Genomic DNA, 18830 nt, shown 5'->3' on the forward strand with positions numbered 1-18830 from the left:
TGTAGAAAAAAAAACTATTAAAATTTGTTAGAATATACAAAAATAAAAGTAGATGTTATTCTGATTTACTTATTAACAATATAGGCAGTTTTGATGTAATGTCAAGAAAAATATAAAAATGGAATGTCAGTCAAGTTCAAGTAAAAGTTTTTGTAGGTATTGTCCTGTAATTGAGAGGTACGTGTTAAAAAGTCTATTTTTAAGGCACTTATGTGAATTGCAGAATGAGCGAAGCGAATCTTTCACACGAAACTTTCACATACGTGCCTTAAAATTGTACTTTTAACATTTATATCATAAATAGGTAACTATTATTATAATTTTTGTGTATTTGGATTTCCTGGGTCTACCTCGGGAATAGTATAATAAGTAATAATATTTAAAGTATTTTATAATTCACTTCGTCTGTTTGTCACTATGTCTGAGAAATCTTGTAGAAATACAAATAAACTGTCCGAAAGTATATTTATTTCAGTGAAATCATATTTAGAAGTATACCTTCTTACGTGCGTACAAAGTACACACATCCTTTTTTTATTTAAACACTTAAACATAAAAAAAAATTATTGACTATTCGTGTATTGTTCCCGCGAATGCATTTGTCTGCAAATTTTCATTCATTTGCGTTGAAGAAAAGGCAGTCAAATTAACGTCTAAAGATTTGACGCAAACTATTGAACTAAATAAAAGCATTTAAAAACTGCAAGCCTCTAGGTAGGTGCTGCTGTATTTTTTAAAAATCGATTTATTTTGTGCTAAACCACGGTGCTAAACTAGTTTATGGTTTAAAATGCCTTCGCCTAATAGTAGTTACAATGTATCTAATGGGGCTAGTACACGTTGGGCCAATCAGTTGGGCCAAGGAGTTGGGCCAACGTGTACAGGACCACTTGGCATGAGTTTGCGATTGGCGGTCAGCGTTGGTCTACAAACCGAATCTTGTCGGTATTTGGTGCACAAATCAAAGGATTTTTGGGACTTGCGCGATCTGCCAAACAGCTGTTTGGTTATGAACACTGAACACGTTGTTGTCGTTGAGTTTAAAATATTTGTTTTCTCTTCTCACAATACTGATACTGTTTATAAGTATTAATTTTAAGGTTGTGTTTTAATATGAATACTTTTTTCGGTGTAAAAGCACCGTCGTTTGCGCCATTGTTTTTCACTCTTGTTTGGTCCACTTTTCTATAAGCATTGAACGCATTGTACAAATTAATTGCGGCAGCTGCTACAATCTCCACATCCATAATCAGAGTTTGTTTTTTGTTTATCCACTAAGAAAGGTTAATGCAGACTGATAACTCCACCAACGTGTAATCACCATGTATTCACTGTTCTTACTTGGCTCAACTTATTGGCCCAACTCATTGGCCAACTAGTTGGCCCAACGTGTACTGGAGCCATTAGATACTACGTTTTTGCTGTAAGACTATCGCTATAATCGCTTTTGTTACTATGATAAGACTTCATAAATAACGTCAGTATCACTTGTCTATTGTACAATTTTTAATTTGTTTCATTGAAAGAAAGGTTTCTTTATTATGTTCAACGTTAACATTCGAAAAGAAACCCCAAAAATCTTTGTATTAACAAGTATTTCTCAACACTGTCACAAATGTCATGTTACTTTTCTTATCTCAGATTTAGAGAATTTGATTTTTGCCAAGACGAGAATTAACATATCACCTGCAGCTTAGTTAATATAAATTCTTAAGCCTGTGACATTATCAAAGTTTTCGTTTGTTGCAATAGTTTTAGTGGTTCAGTAACTCTAACAAAAATGAATTTTAGTAAGTGTTTACTTGTGTTTACATGTTTCTTAGGATGTGAAGGAGCTAAAATTTTGGGCATTATACCTACTGCATCTTACAGCCACCAAATAACGTTCCATCCATTATGGAGAGAGCTAGCACTTAAAGGACACAATGTTACGGTCATTACCACTGATCCTCTAAACAACTCTTCATTGGCAAATCTTAAGGAAATAGATCTGAGTGAGATATACGACTTATTTACAACTATCAAATTTTACGAAATTATATCTGGGGATCCGATATATTTTTGGAGGATAGCTCTGTTGTTAAGAAAGGTTTGCTTTGAGCTAGCGAGGTTGATAATAGAACATGAAGAAATAAAAAATATCAAAAATAAGCAGTTTGATTTGGTCATTGCTGAAGCTCACTTTCCATCGATTGTGGGTTTTATTGGTCACTTTAAATGTCCATGGATAGGGGTTTCCTCCATGGAATCCGGGATTCAGTATAACGTCGCTATAGGTAATCCAGCACATCCAGTTTTAAATCCGGATTATAACCTTCCCTTGGAAAACATGGAGAATCTGAATTTCATAGAACGTTTAGCAAGTTTGGTATACCGGGTGAGCTACGTTTTCCTTATAAATGTTTACATATTTCCTACATTAGCTGCTATATATAAGGAAGTTGGTTGGAACGCGCCACCTATGGTTGAAGTACAAAATAATATTAGCATGCTATTTGTCACTACGCATCCCATATTTCACAATCTCAGACCTCTTTTACCAAATACTATTTCTATTGGAACTGGAATGCATTTTAAAGAGCCACAACCTTTACCTCAGGTGAGTACTATCCCATGTTTATTTAATATTTAATGCTTCCTATAATGTAATTATGTTAATGCTAAAAAAATCTCTCAGATCAAACATATAAACTTATGTATTTTAAAGTTACCCCCACCCAGCCAACCGGGGGTGGGGGATACTTTATTAAGAGTCCATATATGGTATGGGTACATTACAAGGTACAAGGTTTCTCCCCATGTGATTTTCTGATGCGATCGAGGATCGAGTAAAACTCGCAAAATCCTGCTTGGGCTCCACTATCATCAAAAATATTACTGAAAGTTATTCCACAGCGTATATATATATATAAATAAAGAATAATTAGACAAGACCCAGTTTGGATTTAGAGGTGGAATGAAAATAAGAGGTTCCTTTATACATACATACATACATACATACATACATACAAAATCGAAAAAATCTTATAGGTGTCGAAGTTTCTTAAATTTTGTCTATAAATAGTACATTCTTTCACGGATTTTGGTGTACATTTTAAAGAACCTTTTGGATTGACATGAAATTTGACACACGGATAGCTAACATGTCAAAGAAAAAAGTGATATTGTGCCGATGTGTGCTTTTACTCTGGGGGTGAGTTTCACCCCTTCTTGTGGGTGAAAAAATACATGTCCAAAATGAGTCCGAAAATGGATAAAATCACTAATTTTAAGCAACTTTTATTCTATAGAGTTTTTTCGCCATGTCAATACTTTTCGAGTTATTTGCGAGTGAATATGTTCATTTTTCAACAAAATAACCACGTTATTAGACGATTTATCGCAAATAACTTAAAAAGTAAGTATTTTCTAGAAAAAAATATTCTTAGCAAAAATGTAGCCTCTAAAATGTGTATATGCTAGGGCTCCACACCTAGCAGAAGCATAATTATAGCTAATGAAAAATAGGTTCATATTCGTCAAATTCAAAATCGAATATTTCAATGAGAAATAATCAAAAAATGAAGCACTTTTTGGGGAAAACTCATTTCAACTTTTTTAAAGAGTTTAAAAAAATATTCTTAGCAAAAATATAGCCTGTAAAAAATTGAAAAAAAAATGGTGTATACGCTAGGGCTCTACACCTAGCAGAAGCAGAGTTATAGCTAATGAAAAATGGGTTCATATTCGTCAAATTTCAAATGAAATATTTTATCATGAAATATCCAAAAAATGAAGCACTTTTTGGGGAAATCTCATTAAAACTTTTTTAAAGTGTTAAAAAAATCTTTATTTTTATTTAATAAATAAAGTTGGTCCCTTTTGTTTTGGCAAAAAAAATCGTCACCCCCTAATTAGCGACTTAAATGAAAATTAATCGTTACCGCTTCACAACTTACTTTACTTATGTTGTATTTATATGATCTGTAAGTTTCATTAATTCAAAGTGCTTATTTTTGAAAAAATTTGGATTAAAAGAATGTATAATTAAAAAAAATTAATTTTGAAAAACATGCTTTGTTACATAATAACTTAAAAATTGTCAGAGGTACCAAAAATCTTAAGGAACAAAAAAAAGGCGGCTATGCTTTTTTGAATATTTTGTATTTTTTTGTTTTTCTGTAAGACAAAAAATTAGTGACTCGTTCAAATCCTTTTACCTGCAGCCCTTTCAAAAATAAAAACTTTGAACCGATGAGACATACATATCATATAAACAATACATATACGAGTAAAAAAACTTGTGAAGTGGTAACGATTAAGTTCATTAGATATGCTAATTAGGGGGTTATTTTCCCGTTTTTTTTTATCAAAACAAAAGGCACCAACTTTATTTTGAGCGTAACTTGTTTACTTTTGATGCTAGAAATTTTTTTATAAATCAGAGATAAAGCTTTTAAACTCTTTAAAAAAGTTGAAATGAGTTTTCCCCAAAAAGTGCTTCATTTTTTGATTATTTCTCATTGAAATATTCGTTTTCGAATTTGACGAATATGAACCTATTTTTCATTAGCTATAACTCTGCTTCTGCTAAGTAAAGAGCCCTAACATATCCACCATTTTTTTCAACTTTTTACAGGCTATATTTTTGCTAAGAATGTTTTTTTCTATAAAATACTTACTTTTTGACTTATTTGCGATAAACCGTCTAAAAACGTGGTTATTCTGTTGAAAAATGAACATATTCACTCGCAAATAACTCGAAAATTATTGACTTGGCGAAAAAACTCTATGGAACAAAAGTTGCTTAAAATTAGTTATTTTATCCATTTCCAAAACTTTGAACCGATGAGACATACATATCATATAAACAATACATATACGAGTAAAAAATCTTGTGAAGTGGTAACGATTAAGTTCATTAGATATGCTAATTAGGGGATGATTTTCCCGTTTTTTTTTATCAAAACAAAAGGCACCAACTTTATTTTGGGCGTAACTTGTTTACTTTTGATGCTAGAAATTCTTTTATAAATCAGAGATAAAGCTTTTAAACTCTTTAAAAAAGTTGAAATGAGTTTTCCGCAAAAAGTGCTTCATTTTTTGATTATTTCTCATTGAAATATTCGATTTCGAATTTGACGAATATGAACCTATTTTTCATTAGCTATAACTCTGCTTCTGCTAAGTATAGAGCCCTAACATATCCACCATATTTTCAACTTTTTACAGGCTATATTTTTGCTAAGAATGTTTTTTAAACAATACATATACGAGTAAAAAAACTTGTGAAGTGGTAACGATTAAGTTCATTAGATATGCTAATTAGGGGGTGATTTTCCCTTTTTTTTATCAAAACAAAAGGCACCAACTTTATTATGAGCGTAACTTGTTTACTTTTGATGCTAGAAATTTTTTTATAAATCAGAGATAAAGCTTTTAAACTCTTTAAAAAAGTTGAAATGAGTTTTCCCCAAAAAGTGCTTCAGTTTTTGATTATTTCTCATTGAAATATTCGATTTCGAATTTGACGAATATGAACCTATTTTTCATTAGCTATAACTCTGCTTCTGATAAGTATATAGCCCTAACATATCCACCATTTTTTTCAACTTTTTACAGGCTATATTTTTGCTAAGAATGTTTTTTTCTATAAAATATTCACTTTTTGAGTTATTTGCGATAAACCGTCTAGAAACGTGGTTATTTTGTTGAAAAATGAACATATTCACTCGCAAATAACTCGAAAAGTATTGACTTGGCGAAAAAACTCTATGGAACAAAAGTTGCTTAAAATTAGTTATTTTATCCATTTCCGGACTCATTTTGGACATGTATTTTTTCACCCCCAAGAGGGGGTGAAACTCACCCCCAGAGTAAAAGCACACATCGGCACAATATCACTTTTTTCTCTTACGTGTTAGCTATGTGTATGCCAAATTTCAGGTCAATCCAAGCGGTTCTTTAAAATTTAGAGGTTTTGCAATATTTTACCGTTAAAGAACGTACATCGCACACATCTTATGGAAAATGAAAATATAATGTCACTCAAGTTCAATAAAATTTATATGAATAGATTCGTTTTAAATTAACGGTCAATTCTTATCATTGCGCCAACTCTTAATTATGATTATTTACGGCTCAAATTGCAATTAAAGTTTATCAAAATCACATTTTTGGGATCCATAAATGTGTCAGTTACAATCACTATTGCTCTGGGTGCTATTCAAAACAGCTTAAACCCCGCTGGGCCTAAGCGGATTAGTGAAACTAATCCGCTGATTTATGGAGTACCGATAATTTGGGTATTTTAAAACATTTTTTCTCTCTCTAACTTATGTACGTACCCATTTGATTTCAGATTTATTTATATCGATTTCTGCTCTTATTATTGAAAATATAGAGTTGGGGTAATGATAAGAATTGACCGTTAATTTGAAACGAATCTATTCATATAAACATTTTTGAATTTGAGTGACATTATATTTTACATTAGATGTATGCGGTGTCCTTTACGCCACTCTTTTCTGTCTCTAGCTAGTTCCTTCGCCTCACTCCATGTCTTCCCTCTTTCTTCAAGAATATCATTTATGCTTTTGTTCCATGTTTTTATTGGTCGTCCTCTACGAATTTTTCCTATTCTTCTCGCCTCCCATATCTTCTTCACCTGTCTAGTTTCGTTCATTCTGATCATGTGTCCCCACCATTTCAGTTTCTTTTCTTCTGCTTTTACCTTTAGTGATTTCGTTCCTAGTTCTTGTCTTCGTTTCTTCTTCTGTCTGTTCTTCTAACACCCAGTACTTTCCTCAAGTATTTCATTTCACTTGCTTGCAGTCGCTTTGTTTGTCTTTCATCAAGTATCCAGTTTTCTGCCCCGTAGGTTAATACAGGTTGATACACTGTTTGATACACATTTTTGTTTTTGTAGCTATTTCTTTTCTGTTCAAGAAGTTTTTGTATAGTGCATGATATAATCTAGTTGCTGAGTTTATTCTGGCACCAATCTCGTCTTCTTGTGTCCCTTTGTTATTCAAACTTATCCCTAAGTACTTGAATATTTCTATCTGTTCGATTATATTTCCTTCAATGTTAATGTTTATTTTTGTGTTATTTTTTGTTACTGCCATCACTTTAGTTTTCTCGGTGTTTACTCTTAAGTTGTATGGTTTTAATTCTTCTGTCCACATTGTCATGTTCTTTTGAAGATCTTTTCTGTTTTTGATATAAGCACAATATCATCTGCAAATACACATGCTTCTACTTTGACTACTTGCATATTTCTGTATCCTGCAATATATTTTTTTGTTTTTGGCCAGAAAAATTTTATTACTTCGTCCATAACGCTTATAAACAATAATGGACTCAATACACCACCCTGTCTGACTCCATCGTTATTTTTGAAGATTTTTGAAATTCTGTTTCTTGTTCTTACTTGCGTATTTGTATTTTCATACAGACTACATACCACCTTCAACAGTTCTTCATCTACATTCTTGTTCTCTAGGCTCTTCCAGATTCCTGCCCTGTCCACCACATCAAACGCCTTTTTCATATCTAGGAATGCTGAATAGATTTCTTCATTTTTGACTAGAGCTCTTTCAATTATTTGTTGCAAAGTAAAATTGTGGTCTTGTACACTGTGCACTGGTTTAAATCCACTTTGTGTATCTGCTATTCTAGGTTCTATCGTCTTCCGTAATTTACTTTCTATTATTATTTCGTATATTTTTAGTCCTGCGCATTATAGAGATATTCCTCTATAATTTTCGCAAACTGTATTATCTCCTTTGTTATGTATTGGTAAAATTGTTGCGATGTTCCACTCCGATTGCATCTTTTTAGTTTTCCAGGACATATTTAGTATTTCCAGCAATTCTTTCTTTTCATTTGGTCCTAGGAATTTTAATAATTCTGCATCTAGCTGATCATATCCTAGTGCTTTGCCTACTTTAACTTTACTCAAAGCTTCCTCTAGCTCTTCCATATGTATTCCAGATTCATTTGATTCGGTTATGTTGTCGGCCTCATTTTCCTTTTCCTCTACCAATATTTTATTTTCGCACTTTAGTAGGTCTGTAAAATATTCTTGTCAGCGCTCGATAATTTTTTCTTCGTCTGTTATGATATTTCCCTGTTGGTCTTTTATTTGATTAAGATTTACTCTTTTTGGTTTTTTCATGTTTCTCAGTGTTCTATAAAATAACTTTTTGTTTCCTGCATTTTCCTGCATTTTTCTTCCAAACTCTTCCAAGCTATCCTTTCTTGCTTCTTTGATCATTTCTTTAACTTAGGTTAAAGGTTCCTTTATATAGATTTCTAAAAAGTGTTTGACAGAGTTCAACGTGGTTAACTCATACAAGCATTGAACCACAGACACCTAGTTCCCAAGTATATTAATTGAATCAAAAATCAATTGAGACTATTGGAAAATAGAAAAAACAAATAGAAATTCAAAGAGGAGTCACACAGGGATGCGTGCTGTCGCCACAATTATTTAATGTGTAGTCCCAACTAATCTTTCTAGAGACACTAAGGGAAAGAATTGAAAGTATAAGGATTGGAGGGAGCATCGCATTATTAATAACATGACGATACTGCAATAATTGCAGATAATATAGAATATAGACAATTTACAAATTCTTCTAGAAATCATTAACAGAGAGAGCAAAATGATGAGACTATCAATGAATATAGATAAAAACAAATACATGGTGATCTCGAAAACCCCTAATGACAACATACATCTGACATCGGAGGGTAAACCGTTAGAGAGGGTCGACAAGTATAAATACCTTGAAGCAATTATTATAAACTCACAGTTAGATCAAGATAAAGAGATAAAGGTCAGAATAGAAATCGCTCAAAAAAATTTATAAAATACAAGTCATAGTCCGGAGTAATAAGGATTTTCTCGAAACACTCAAAGATCTAGGTAGCTTACTACTTTTTTAGATATTGTAGACCTATAGGCAGAAAACCTACCTGTTAAATGCCTAGAGTTCGCGTCCGTTTTTTAATTATTAACAATTTAGTGCAAAAATTGCGATTTTTTCGATTTTTTGCACGCCATTCAAAAGCTTAATAGTTGACATAAAATTACAAAATTCAGTTTTTTAGAACACTGAAAAACCTTCAAAATGCTGATTTTTGAAAATTAAAAAGTTATTTTGTGGCTACGCAAACTACAAAATAAGTGAAACTCGTTATTTGTTAATAACTTTTACTAAAACTACCTTAGAACTTTAGTGTTTCACCCAAAGTTGGGTATTGGCGTAATTAACAAACCTTCAAAATTTGAGACCGATCCATTAATTAGTTTAAGAGTTATTCTATTTGTTTATCCCAGAGACCTTTATTTTGCAATAAGATAAGACAAAAAATAATGAAGATAGGGTAATTCTGAGTATGCCAAATAAAAGTAGAAGAGCGATAGTATCAAAATGTATTAAAAAAAGGTAAAAAAAAGAATTAATATAGTCAAAAATTCTAATGCCAAATTTTTGAAATTTTCTAGTTTATAAACATTTAGAATAACTTTAAAAATGTTGTCCGTAGAAACAATATTTTTATATATTCGAAAAGATAGTATATTAACATGAATTTTCAAATAAAAATTTAGCCTGGGTTCATTTAGAACAAAGTTAGCCATGTTTTTTTTTAATTCACAGCTAATTTGTTTATAATAATTAAGGAATCTCATTAATGCCATTTTAAAGAATGGGATTTGTATTTTTTTCTTATAAAATTTGCACAAACATTGTACCTTCACAGCACCCTCTACGATTTTTCAAAAATGGGGGGGGGGATTTTTCAAAAATTACTAGGGGGAACCTACAAATCCACCGAGTTAAAATAACGAAAAAGCAATTTCAAATGAATATAATTTTCTGTATCTCCGGATAAACTGAATGGATTTTCATCTTTCTTTTTTTAATTTGTATGTAATTTCTACGTAAATTAATAAACAGTCTGATTTGTTTAAACAATTCTTGAAAAAATATTTTTTTACAAAAATTTATTTTTTTAATCATAGTATTATTAATGATCATAGAAAAAGTTAAAGTACACTTTAATAAATAAATGATTTTTATTAGATAATTATTTAATGAAGATAATTTATTTATTAAAGTATACCTTAACTCAGTGATTCTCAACCTGTGGGGCGCGCCCCCCTAGGGGGGCGCGCTTTTAGCAATGGGGGGGGGGGCGTGAAAATATAAAAAAAAAACACCTAAAACATTGACTAATTTACTAAAATCAAAGCAAAACAAAATTCTGACAAACAAAAAAATAAAATACCCATGAACAAGGAGCTATACATAGTTATGAGCACTGAATACTAAATCAACAAGTTTAATGTAAATTAGTGACTTCCTTGGACCTGTTTTGCAGAGCAAAGCTTATCGAAACAGGGTGTAATATTAGAAATAGACGCTCTCAGTCCTTTCTCTATATTTAGCTGCGATCTATATTTGGTCTTTAAAGCAGCCATCGCGGAAAATCCTGTTTCGCATAGGTAGGATGGTGAAAACGGTAAGAGTATACGGAACGCTCTGGTTTTCAGTGTAGAAAACTCATCATTTACCCCTGCCCAAAATTCAAAGAGGGATCTAATATTAAACTGTTTCTTGATTTCGGCATTTGCTGTGAAGTCTATAAAGGTTTCTTCTTCTGCAGTAGAGAGCTCTTCGGGTGTAATTTGAAACGGATTTCCGGCCCATATAACTATTACGTACATATTAATTGGTCGTCGACAAAAAAGTATTTTTTAAAAATTTTTGTCAGCAATGCTAAATGATTTTCAATGGTTACAAAAACAACTTTCACGTGTTGTTCTTCAACCTGGTAACTTTTAAAACATTCATCCACATTTTCAAATATTTTTAGGTTTTTGCTTTAAATTTCTGCTCCACAATTTCAATTTTCTACAGAAAACGTTAACTTTATCATTAGTATCAAATATATGTGTATTGGCCCCTTGAAGTTATAAGTTCAAAATATTTAGTTTCTCGAATATATCAACCAAGTAACTCAATTTCATCAAAAATAAACCATCGTGAAACATCTTGGCTTGCGGCCTCTTTTCTTCTTCTAGAAAAATGGCGATTTCATGTCATATTTCAAAACGCGTTGTAAAAATTTCCCACGTAATAACCATCTTGCCTCACAATAAAATAATAATGCTGAATGTACCGCATCCATGTCTTTGCAAAGTACAGAATAGATTCTAGTTTTCAAAGGTCTCATTTTTATGTAGATAATTAACTATTGTTACAACCGTAGTTAGCACAATATTCAAGCCAGAGCTTCTCTGTTGATCATACAGTGTCTCTATTTTTGCTTCATTTATATAATCATTTAACATAGCAAATAATGCAAGCGACTTTGCTATCAATTCTATTGGTTTGCAGAAATGTAGTTCTAATACTGTTCTGCCATCACAAAATCGAACGTAGGCAATAAAATGAGCATATTTATTGCTACTGTTGCCTCATCAAGCTGAATCGAAAACAGCTTTTCACGCAACTTCCTGATTACCTGATTCTGTACATATTCAGCTATATCACCAATTCGGCGGGCAACAGTATCATTTGATAGAGGTATAAACTCCAATTTTTTAGCAACAGTGGATCCAAACACAGTTTCTACAATTTTGATTGCAGTTGGTAATATAAGATCTTCACCAATAGTGTTAGGCTTTTTAGATCTGGCTATTTAATATCAGACTATATAAGAGGCAAGTAAAACTATTTCATTCACAAAGTTTTTATTAAAACTAATTTTTGCTTTTCACGCCATTTTAATTTTAACTCGAAGAATTCTCGGGGTTTGTTAATGTATTCACCTATTCACTATGAATCATGAAGCGTTTCCCAATGTCTTTTTAGTTTATTAGGTTTCATGCTGCTCAAGGTATATTATTATTGCATAGATATATTGTTATTGAACGAGGGGGGGGCGGCGGTGAAAATAATTATGGAAAATTGGGGCGCAAATGGTAAAACGTTGAGAAACGCTGCCTTAACTTTTTCTATGATTAATAATGATAGTATTATTAAAATCATGGATTTTTGGACAAAAATTATTTTTTCAAAAATTGTTTAAACAAATTAGACTGTTTATTAATTAATAAATGTCTAGACAAATTGCATATTTGTAATGTACAGAAAAATTACATACAATATTAAAAAAAGAACGATCAAAATATATTCAGTAGATCCCGAGATATAGAAAATTATAGAGTAGTTTTAAGTTGCCTTTTTTAGTTTTTGAGCTCGTGCATTTGTCGGCTCCCAGCTCCCCCTTCACTTACCACGACTAATCACTAATTGAACTGCATTTTTAAAAATTCGTGTAAAATACCAGCTTTTCTAATATGTAAAATGATTTTTTCTACGGACAATATTTTTAAAGTTATTCTAAAATTTGTTTTAACTACAAAATTTCACAAATTTGGCATTAGGATTTTTGACTATATTAGATAATTTTTTTATCTTTTTTTAGTACATTTTGATAGCATCAATTTTCTACTTTTATTTGGCATACGCAGAGATGGCTTCTTAAAGAGACATGCGGAGCTGTCGATAAGAAAACCTGAGGCTACGTCTGGAATGAGAGCTAGAGGGTTCAATAAAGTTGCTGTTTCACAGTTTTTTACACTACTGGTAGAAGTAGTTGAAAAGTATAATTTTTCAGCAGAAAAAATATATAACGTCGACGAAACCGGAATTACAGTGAATCCAAAGGGAAGTTCCAAAGTTATAGCTACGAAGGGTAAACGGCAGGTGGGGAACTTAACATCCGGAGAACGCGGAGAGTTAGTAACTGCGGAGATATGTTTTTCAGCAGCAGGTGCTTACATGCCTCCTATGTTGATTTTTCCTCGCAAAAGAATGCAGCAAGGGTTCATGGATGGACTGGTGCCTGGTGGTTGGGTGGAGTTGAATCAAAAAGGGTGGATAGACATGGAACTCTTTTTTAAATGGTTTAAGAAATTCGTAAAATTTTCTAAGGCGTCAAAAGAAGCACCGGTGTTTCTTTTATTGGACGGCCACTCTTCCCATACAAAGAATTTGGAATTAATAAATTATGCAAGAGATAACGGTGTAATTCTCTTATGTTACCCTCCTCACACAACTCATCGGCTGCAAGCTCTTGACGTCTCATTCATGAAGCCGCTAAGCACTTATTACGATGACGAAGTGAGAAAATGGCTGAGAACCAATCCAGGTAGAGTAGTGACATTTCACCAACTCTCATCATTATTTAGTGCTGCTTTTATAAGGGCGGCTACAATGACAACTGCTATAAATGGGTTTAAAAAAACTGGGGTGTGGCCTGTAGACTTAGGTGTTTTTTCTGACGCAGATTTTTTGCCATCTGCAACAACTGAGATTCAAAAAAGGAAGAGAACTCCTGAACAAAATTGTGAGGTCTATCGAACTAGCAGTAAGCCAAACCAGCAAACAAATAATAATCCGACGTTTTCTGATGCAGTGCCATCAACTTCAAAGCTATTACTCAATTCGAAGAAATAACACCAAGAAAGAAAACGATACCCACCGTTAGCCCACAACCAGACACATCAAGAGCTACTGTTCCATTCGGCGAAAGAACCCCTGAAAAGAATACAACACCAATCAGCAATGCGAAGCCAGGTACCTTTAGTTCCAATGATTCAGCTTTTCCGATAGTATCACCAACCGTTTTTATGCCTATTCCGCAAGCCAGTGCTGCAACTAAACGGAGTTCACACAGAAAGGGAAAAACTGCTATTTTGACTTCTACTCCTTACAAGAAAGAGCTGGAAGACGCTTTAGAAAAAAATAAGCCGAAAAGAATGCCAATGCTTGGGGTAGTAAAAAGAAAAATAGGAACCATCAAACAAACCGATGGTATTAAAGGGAAAACTATCACGAAAAAAGTAAAAGTTTCTAAAAAGTGTGATTCTTCAAGTGATAGTGAATCATGTGCTAGTGACGCAGAGTGCCTTTATTGTGGAGATCTTTATTCTACATCCTCTGAAGGATGGGCTTCATGTTCCAGGTGCATTCGTTGGGCGCATATGTCATGCGCTGGGATTGAAGAAGATGACGAAGAGATTTTTGTTTGTGAACTCTGCAAATAGGTAGTTTACGTGTTTATTGGGTTATTATGCCTTATTTTGATCCTACCCCATTTTACCCTACCTGACGGGTAAAACGGGGTAAAAGGACTTTTCTTAATTTTTTATTGTTTTCATGTTGTATTTGTTTTTTGCTAGTAATAATTTATGTTTTTTTTGGATGTCCAAATATACTTTTATTAATAAAATCATATGATGTTATTGTAAATATACACATTTTTTTGTACTGATCTTTCAACCTTAAGTACCCCATTTTGCCCGCCTTTCCCCTGTAGGTCTACAATAACTAAAAAAGTAGTCAGCTACCTGAATCTTTGAGTGTTCCGAACATGGCCATTTCTAGCTTATTACCCTGGAGTATCAATGTTTACAAATAAGAAATTGAGTATAGTTATCAGATTGAGGTTCGTCGAATGTTACGTGTGGTCGCAGCTTCTATATATGGAGTAGAAGCTTGGACTCTGAAAGCCCAATCCGTAAAAAAAATGCAAAATAAAGTCCTAAACGAAGAAATTTAAGAGGAGTTCGACATGGCAGAAATCTTATGAACACAATTAAAATAAGAAAAACATCGTATCTGGGCCACATACTTCGAAACGATAAATTCTCTGCTACACGTCCTCATGCAACTAAGAGTAGAAGGAAGAAAGAAGAAATCTTGGCTGAGGAATATCAGACATTGGACTAAACTCAATATTGACCAGATATTTTACGTTGCAAAAGATAGGGAAGCGTTTAACGCCAATCTTTGTTAAAAGGCAGCACAATAAGAAGAAGAATGTATATTACTTTCCTGCAAACTGTTTTTTATTTATCTATTTGATCCTGTTCCTGTTCAATGTTTTATTTACGTTGGTATGACGCACTTTTTCACGTATATTATAATGACATATTTATCGCTATAATCATAAATACCACATTCCAAGAGTCAGGCTTAAGGAATGAAAATAAACACTATTTGGTAATGTATTTTTTATTTAACAAAACAACAAAAGGATAATAATATGTACATGACAACTGGTATTAGTCTTTTTAAAATGAGAGATTATGAAATCTTTTGTCACCTCTACATAGATACAATGCTTTTTGTTTTACTATAATACTATAACTTGATATTTATAGCACGTGACTTTTTACATGCCATGTAGTGCAGTTCAGTGGCGGCTGGTCCTATGAGGCAGGTGAGGCAGTGCCTCACCAGTATACCAATCGACTATTTACGTTATTTCGTTATTTCATCATCAATTCTTTAAATACAATTTAACTGTTTGAAATTTGCTAAATAACTTTATTTTCGTTATATCATCATCAATAATTCTTTAAATACAATTTAACTTTTTGAAAATTGCTAAATAATTTAATTTTTATTATAAAACTTTTTTTATTAACTTTATTTTTATGATAAAAAAAAATTAGTACGGCCCTGACCCGTTCTTCATAACACACCGATATACCTACTCTACAAGGTACCATTAGAGGCACTGCCTCTGATGGTACCTCGTCTAGCATATTACGAAGCCGACGGAGATCGGCCGGCAGCATGACAGAATAATTTTTGGAAGCGGGATTAAGTATCCTTTCAGAGGCAGGCAAAACTATGCCTCTAGCGTGGTTTTGCAGTTTTAGGTAGTTTGTTAGAGCAGTTTGTTCTAGTTACGTGTACTTACTATTAGTATAAGAGATACAATAAATGTTTAGAATATGTTATTATGCTCTGACTGGCTGAAAGTCATTTGCCAATGTCGATTAAATAAATTAATTAATACAAAAATTAGAAATTATGATTTCTTTCATAATAATTCATTTACTTTTAAGTACGCTGTTTATAAAATAAATAAAAAATCAAAAAAATAAAATTTAACCCTTAGTTTATTTAACATAAAAAAACAATCTTATAATATAACCGTAATTTGCTTACTTGCTTGTTTCTATTTGCATATATGCAATACATTTACAATATAATAAAATTGGTTCTAAAATGAAATTATCACGTGTTTGCAGGTATATTGTTTGCGTACCATAATTTCATTTTGGCAAGTGATTAATAATAACAGAATCAGTCAACGGCCAAACCAGAATGATCCTAAGGGGGGCTACAACTGGTGGGTCTCTGGGGGTATGGATTTAAGGCTTTAAGGATTTAAGGCATTTAAGGCTTATAACCCCCAACCCCCCCAGTTACGCCACTGGAATCAGTTGTCCGTTGTTTTCATGTAGTATATAATGTAAATTTTGCTTAATATGGCTGTTCAAGTGTTCAACGCTGATGAGCCAACGACGAAACATCTGATTCATGCTGTTTTGATATGTGGTATCATATTAATTATTATTTTTAGCTAAAAAACAGCTACTATGAGTATGAACCTGTTAGAGACTTAGCACTTTCGTAGCTATTCTTTTGCGAATAAAATTGTTATTTAATATCGTTTGCAAGACTTAAAATAAATACGGTGCCGTTCTGTGACGTTATGACGTCACAAAATCGACCTTCCGGCTATTAAAGAAAATCTAACCATAATAATAATAATCCTCAAGTGTAGTGTGCCTCACCATCTTGTACTATCACGAGCCGCCCCTGGTGCAGTTACTGAAGGTGGATATGAACTATTACCTCCGATTTCGTTGAACCTCCATCGATTTGCATGAAAATTGGTGAATGGTTAGAGGATATCTCAAGGAACAAAGGTGACATGGTGCCAACTTGCGCTTTTACCCTGGGGGTGGATGTCACCCCTTCTCGGGGGTGAAAATTATTTTATTAAGAATAGCCCCATAATTCGATAGAGGGACAAATTCTAAGCAAAATTTATTATATAAAGTTATGAAAGTAAATCAAAACTTTTTGATTTATTAAAGATCACAGATTTTAATTTTTCGTGAGAAAAATGCATGTTTGAACCGATTTTTCACACTTGTTAATGTTACAGGTAACTTAAAATATGTTACAGGTAATTGAATGTATATTTTTTTCGGCGAGTACCCAAATCTAAGTATTCAAGCTTAAATAACTGAAAAATGATGCATTTTATACCATAAACTTATTTAACATTTGTCAAAGTACTTAGAAATATCTATCAAATGAGTACCCGAACGAGTCAATAGCATTAAAATTTATGCTAAAAAAGTTTTTCAAAATTTATCTTTTAAAAATTTTTCCAAAAAATGGTATTGTTTTTTTTAAATAGCTTCGTTCATTTTCACGATATTAGGTTCACCTAAAAACCATTTGAAAGCTATTTCCAAGAGCCATTAAACCTCGTTGAACTTAATTTTTTAAACCCCTTATTTTTTTAAAATTAAAGGTTAAATTGCCATCCGTTACATTGTTCTTGCAGCAAAATTTGAGCTTTATTTCTATCTCGGTTATTTTTTACTCTACAGAAATAGTAAAACAGGTAAAATATTTGATACAGAAAAAACTAAAATTTGGTTATGTATAACTGTTTACGTATATTGAGTATTTTTGGAGTTATTATCAGTAGTAATTGCACAAGAGCTCTAAAATTATCGAATTTTTCCCGAGTGACACTTTGACAGTTTTAATTTGTCAAATGTTTTAATTTGTTTAAATTATGTCAAAGTGTCACGACGGCAAAAATTCGATAATAATTTTAGAGATCGAGTGAAATTTTTTGCGATTATTTCATGAATAAAACTGTTCAAAACCAAAATTTTATTGTAATTTATTTATGTAAGTACCAATTTGTATCTACAATTAAACACACAGTTGTTATAAACATTTGACGGTTAAAAGTCATCACTTTTATAATTTTTAAAACATTAATTGTCATTAATGTCACTGAATGTATTTTTTCGTAGCAACGAAGGGCATCTGACGTAATATACTTGACGACGGGTAATTATCAAAAATTATCGGGTATAATATCACAAGAGAGTGAGAATAAATTGAAAATAATGCGACAGTTTTTCGAAAATTTGTTGTCTGGCAATAGACACGAGAGCCCGCAGGGCTCGAGAGGCTATTGCCCAATGACAACATGTCTTCTCCCATTGTTTAATAATATACAGGGCGAGCTGTTAATTATTACAGAAATTTGTATTTGTCATAATTTTTGAACAGTAAGATCAATGTGTCTCTTATTTTGGTCAATCGTTACACTTTTACCACCCAATCAACTGATTTATTCAAATTAAAAAAAATCAGGTCCGGCTTTAAAAAATTAGTTCGTTTTAGTCTTAGAAAAAAATTTCACCCTGTATACGGTTTTTGAAAACTCTAATAAGAATTTTACAAATTAAACAAACAGGCAATTAAAATGGCATATTTAGTTTTTCCCCACACGATTACTTAGTTTTTTATAAAAAAATCAAATTTGACTATGAATTAAATGTTTGCTGAAGTGAACCATAGATTTAAAAAAATTAACTTTTATTACAAAAATTAGTTTTTTTTTAACAAATATTTAATTTATAAGTAAAAGTACTACCACTACTCGTGCTATACGTTTTAAATACCACAACCTTTTTAGCCAATTTCCAGAATTTTAGAAGAAACAAGTTGTTTTGAATAATACTAAAACATCATCCTGTATAATATTTGTTTGTCAAAAAGGAGATAAACAAATAAACCTAAATTAAACAAAAATAAAAAGAAATATTTTTCCCGTCGTTTTTTGCATCACTACCTTCTCACCATGTATTAATACTATGTATTATGCACTTTATGCACGATGGGGCATCACCACATTTCTCAGTTGCTGTTCGT

At 32.2% G+C, this 18830-nt stretch overlaps 1 protein-coding gene across 1 annotated transcript in view; it reads left to right on the forward strand.

Annotated features, from left to right (window-relative positions):
• The first annotated feature begins 1596 nt into the window (after positions 1-1596).
• LOC114329000 (UDP-glycosyltransferase UGT5) overlaps positions 1597-18830 on the forward strand; it is a 66621-nt gene continuing 49387 nt past the window's right edge. Inside the window, exon 1 of the mRNA XM_028278011.2 lies at positions 1597-2599. Within this exon, the coding sequence (XP_028133812.2) occupies positions 1781-2599 (819 nt within the window). The 5' untranslated portion in view covers positions 1597-1780. The remainder of the gene's footprint in view (positions 2600-18830) is intronic.

This window comes from Diabrotica virgifera, chromosome 9, assembly GCF_917563875.1.
Source record: "Diabrotica virgifera virgifera chromosome 9, PGI_DIABVI_V3a".
NCBI classification, from domain to species: Eukaryota; Metazoa; Arthropoda; class Insecta; order Coleoptera; family Chrysomelidae; genus Diabrotica; species Diabrotica virgifera.